Raw genomic sequence first — 4190 nt, 5'->3', positions numbered from 1 at the left:
ACAGAGTATTTCCAGTGTGGTATTGCGACCTAATTAAAAGATCTGAGCGTCTCTTTTACCAGTTTGCAGCAGATTTGACTGACTGATGACTTTGTTAAGTTAAAAAATAATTTTGACTCCATGCTCAAATAAAAAAGTGGTAATCATTTTAACAGACAACCAAAAAACAAAAAAAAAATGCAGTGTATAACCTGCCCAGTAACATGCCAGGGCAAAATCCAAAACCTGTGGCGCTGCATGTTGAGCTTCACATGTGCCAGCTGTGGGCACAAAAGGGACATCATGTGAGCACGCTAAACCTGTCGTACCTGGAAATCACTGAGTCAAAAACATCCTGTAAACTGTTGGTTGTTTATTTCATTCAACTTAACAATCCAGAATGCCATGAACTATGCACAATAAATATATTTCTTTAACTTAATAACACATAAAAACATCAGTTAGTGGACAAGTCGAAACATTGCATTGCCCTTTAAATTATTATAATAATAATAATAATAAACTGTGAAAATTTTCCCTTTTGCGTTATCAAAGTGACAAGTCTTAAATACTATTAAATAAATGTGCTGTGAAAGAAATGTTCCGATTTGGTCGAATTTTCATGAGGAATTCTTCCAGCTGAGAGCTCTGACCGGTCCACTCCGGCATTTTGGGAGTCAAACTGAAGCTCTCTGTCTGCTTTTTCCCCCCAAAGTCCTGTGCTTGTGCTCACCACCACGTGTGCTTGTCCGCTCACATGGTTCAGTTTCCTGTAAAGGCTTCTTTCTCTGCAGAGAAAAGGCGCAGTCACACACTGGAAATCCTGGAACCCAGACTGCTGAGTCACTCTTCCTTGGCCCACGGGTTCACGCTGACCTGGTAAATTCGTTGGAACGTTTCACTTCCTCGTGTTTCTTTTTTTATTTTTTTCCAGCCCCTCCCGTCTTTATCTCTCTCTGGGGCGCTTTCCAAAGGAGTCCAACACAGACATTAACACAGGCCTTGTGCAGTTACTTTCCCCAAATGCACACAATACATTAATATTCCAAGCGGTTTCATCGGTCGGGCAGGTTGATGACGGGCACCCACTGATCCAAACAGCGACTCTCTCTGCAGAATCTGGTCACCTTGCTCAGCGCCGGGTCGTTCCACAGTGACGACTGGGGGTTCTGCAACGGAAAGCACAAAGCATTTACCACCTGTTCGCTTATGAAATGTGCAAACAGACTGAAATAACTCTGATTGCACAACTGCTGCTGGCAACAGCTCCTCGTGAGTACGACCTTGGATTTAACCCTGACGCCGCCTCAGTGAGGGCAAAACAGCTCCCTTTCCAGTTTGATGGGAAATGAGCAATATACGACTGAACAGACGTGAGTAATGACGCTTACTGTAACTAGAACGCAGTGCAGGTCCATGGGCTCCCCTCCAGGTTTCACCCCGCCGAGGATTTCTGCCAGACGCCTCATGTTGCTCACACGCAGGATGTTGATGTCATTCTCGCAGCAGAACGCCTGGATCAAGGTGAAATGAATCTGGAGAGCAACGTCCTCCTCGTCATCTGTGGCCAGCAGACACAACACCACGTTGTCTGGATCCCTAAAAGCAAATACAAGAGATTTAAGGGACTGTTCTTTATTTAGCAGAGGAGGGTGTGACTTCCTTTTTATTTTAAGCTCCCTGAAGTTACAAATAGTTTCCTTAAGCCTCCCTCAGTGACGTGCAGGACCATCCCTCCACCATAAACTGGGGGTTAGATTTTAAAAACTTAGTCTACACTTTGATGTTTGGAAGATAAAAGTTTAAAAAAGCCTTCACTCTTGTTGTGCATGCTGGTTAGTTCGTGCAATTGATTTATTTATATATATAATATATCTACATTTAGTGTATATTTCTATGCAAAAATAGCAGTTGTAAAGTTTTTTTTTTCTCATTTAGTACTTAAAATATCTTCCCACACATTTTATGGCAATGCATATAAATAAATAAATAAATTATATAGTTATGTCTCCAGTTTTAGCACAATTATTGTAGTAATAATGCATCTAGAAGCACTAACTTAAACTTATGAAGGGGTCATTGTAATGCATGATATGCATTAACATTCCTGTCCCCATGCACAACTTCATAGGGAAATATCACTATTTTAAGCTCAGGTTGGGTTATGTTTTTTTCTAATGCACACAAAATGTGCAAGGACCTTTGGAGATGTGAAAATCCGTCAGTAATTTCTGTTTTTACCGTTTCTAACTGTGATGTATGGTGTCATTTTGACGATTTGTTAAGAAACAGAGTTTGGAAGGTATGTTTTTTAGTGAATAAGTAGTAAAATAACTACAATTTAAAGCTGTATGCATCTCCCTAAAGCCAAAATATAAAAAAACAAAAGTTCTTAAAAACTTCTTTTACATGCCTCCCATCTTTTGCACCCCCCCCAAAGACTTATTAAATTTGCATTTTAGTGTCAACTTACGCATTTAGGGACTTTGCAGCCTCGTAGACTCCAACTGTGGTGCAACCCTGAGGCAGTGCAGAGCTCAGGACCTCCTCTAACGCTGTAGCCACCGATTCCATCCTGAAATAATCACATTTATTCAGATATCTGCCAACAAAACGCACAACATCACAGTCAACACGAGAGCTAACTGTTATTTCAGATTAATATATGTGCCCTGTAAGTTATCTTGTATTTACAGTAACGTGAGGTGGTTGATGGCTAATGATGCAAGGTTGTACAATACACTCTGAAACGCGTACAAGTCATAACAATATGCACATTTCTGCACCAAAAACCACAAATTTGACACTAAAATAATGAACACGTTGCTAGCTAAAATTAGCATAACGTTAGCTTTCGATGCTTTAGGTTAGCTGACCGTTGCACTTATGTTACGTTAGTAAAAATAATATTAACAACCAGAGCTAACAGTATGAAAGAAACTTTAATTCACAGACAGTATATTATTTTTTGTCGAGGTTAAGGCATTTGCAATAATCTTAAAACGGTGAAATCTCTTCAAAAACAAGTTAATTATGAAAAATGCAATAAGTGCAAAAACAGAGCAACACTGACCTCTCTGATGAATTATCTCCACTAGTTTCCTCAAAAGTCATATTGCACATCCGAGCGGTTTGATGTGAGGTGTATAATATATCCAGAGAGAGAGACAGCGGTGTCTGCTGCTGTGTCCTCGGTTTGTCTCTGCGAGTCTGTGGACTGTCTGCTCAGTCTCTGCGAGTAAAACCTGCTGGACTCAGGACTCATTTGCATAAACCGGTCCCACTCTGGTCACATGGACAAAATGAGACACATTTTATTTTCATGGTGTCTCTGTGGACACGGCGGCACCTTGTGGCTGTGACAGGACCATTATTACTGGGAAATACGGGAAACCATCGTCCAGTTCATCACTAAATAATAAATATATCTAATTTTAGCAATTAATAGAAAGATGTTTAGGAAATAGGAATTACAGCAGCTTTAGAGTTTGTATTTTAAAAATAAATATATAAAGAAATAAGAGCCAGGGTATACCACACTTGACAAAATATTATAAAAAATACACATACTGAGTGTCTTAATAATAATAATAATAATAATAATAACTTTATTTATATAGCACAAGTTTACAAGTGCTGTGACAAACAAAGTAAAGCAGAAATTGGATACATGAACAGTATAAAATAATTTTAAGAAATACCAACAACAACAACGAAAAACAATAAAGGTGACCAAAAGGAAATAAAATAGATAAAACAATAAAAAGGTAAGATACAATAATAAAGAAAAAACAAAACAAAATATTTTACTTAAAATCCTTCGGAATTTCTTTTCAATCGCAGTATGGTGCAATGCAATTTCCAAATTGCAGCAGTTAAAATCATGCTGCAGAGATGTCCTGAACTATATATATATATGTGTGTGTGTGTGTGTGTGTGTGTGTGGAGAGAAGAGAGCTATAATGAAATAATCATTAAAGCAATGTAACTGATATCTGAGAATTGTCTTTGTATAAGGAGACTGTGCATTTAATAATTTGAAATCGATGAAAAGCTTTCATATTAATGCGAGGAGTCTGTCTTCGTCTTCACTGCTCAGGTTTAATTCATTCATTCAGAGGCTGATGCAAAATGAATGAAAGAAATAACTGATATGAACCAAAGAGTCGCTGCAGGAAGCCTGCAGACCGTGGCTGCAGACGGCTGCAGAC

The 4190-nt window shown here is 38.6% G+C and overlaps 1 protein-coding gene across 1 annotated transcript; it reads right to left on the bottom strand.

Moving 5' to 3' along the window:
* Positions 1-337: 337 nt before the first annotated feature.
* Positions 338-3209, bottom strand: LOC121965499 (growth arrest and DNA damage-inducible protein GADD45 alpha-like). Its single transcript, XM_042515638.1, has 4 exons — positions 3053-3209; positions 2453-2554; positions 1371-1578; positions 338-1148 (listed from the first exon to the last, which is right to left on the bottom strand). Exons 1-4 carry the CDS (start codon positions 3100-3102, stop codon positions 1035-1037), a joined length of 474 nt encoding a protein of 157 aa, XP_042371572.1. The 5' UTR covers positions 3103-3209; the 3' UTR covers positions 338-1034.
* Positions 3210-4190: the final 981 nt, after the last annotated feature.

The sequence above is a fragment of the Plectropomus leopardus genome, unplaced genomic scaffold (genome assembly GCF_008729295.1).
Source record: "Plectropomus leopardus isolate mb unplaced genomic scaffold, YSFRI_Pleo_2.0 unplaced_scaffold2024, whole genome shotgun sequence".
Taxonomy (NCBI): Eukaryota; Metazoa; Chordata; class Actinopteri; order Perciformes; family Serranidae; genus Plectropomus; species Plectropomus leopardus.
Note: the sequence above shows the minus strand (reverse complement) of the source record. Positions and strands in the feature narration are given on the sequence as shown.

Coding starts and splice junctions, on each gene's coding strand:
- LOC121965499 (XM_042515638.1), bottom strand. CDS start 3,102: ATGTGCAATATGACTTTTGAGGAAACTAGTGGAGATAATTCATCAGAG. Junction 2,555..3,052: donor GGAGATAATTCATCAGAGAG/GTCAGTGTTGCT, acceptor TGATTATTTCAG/GATGGAATCGGTGGCTACAG. Junction 1,579..2,452: donor GCTGCAAAGTCCCTAAATGC/GTAAGTTGACAC, acceptor ATTTGCTTTTAG/GGATCCAGACAACGTGGTGT.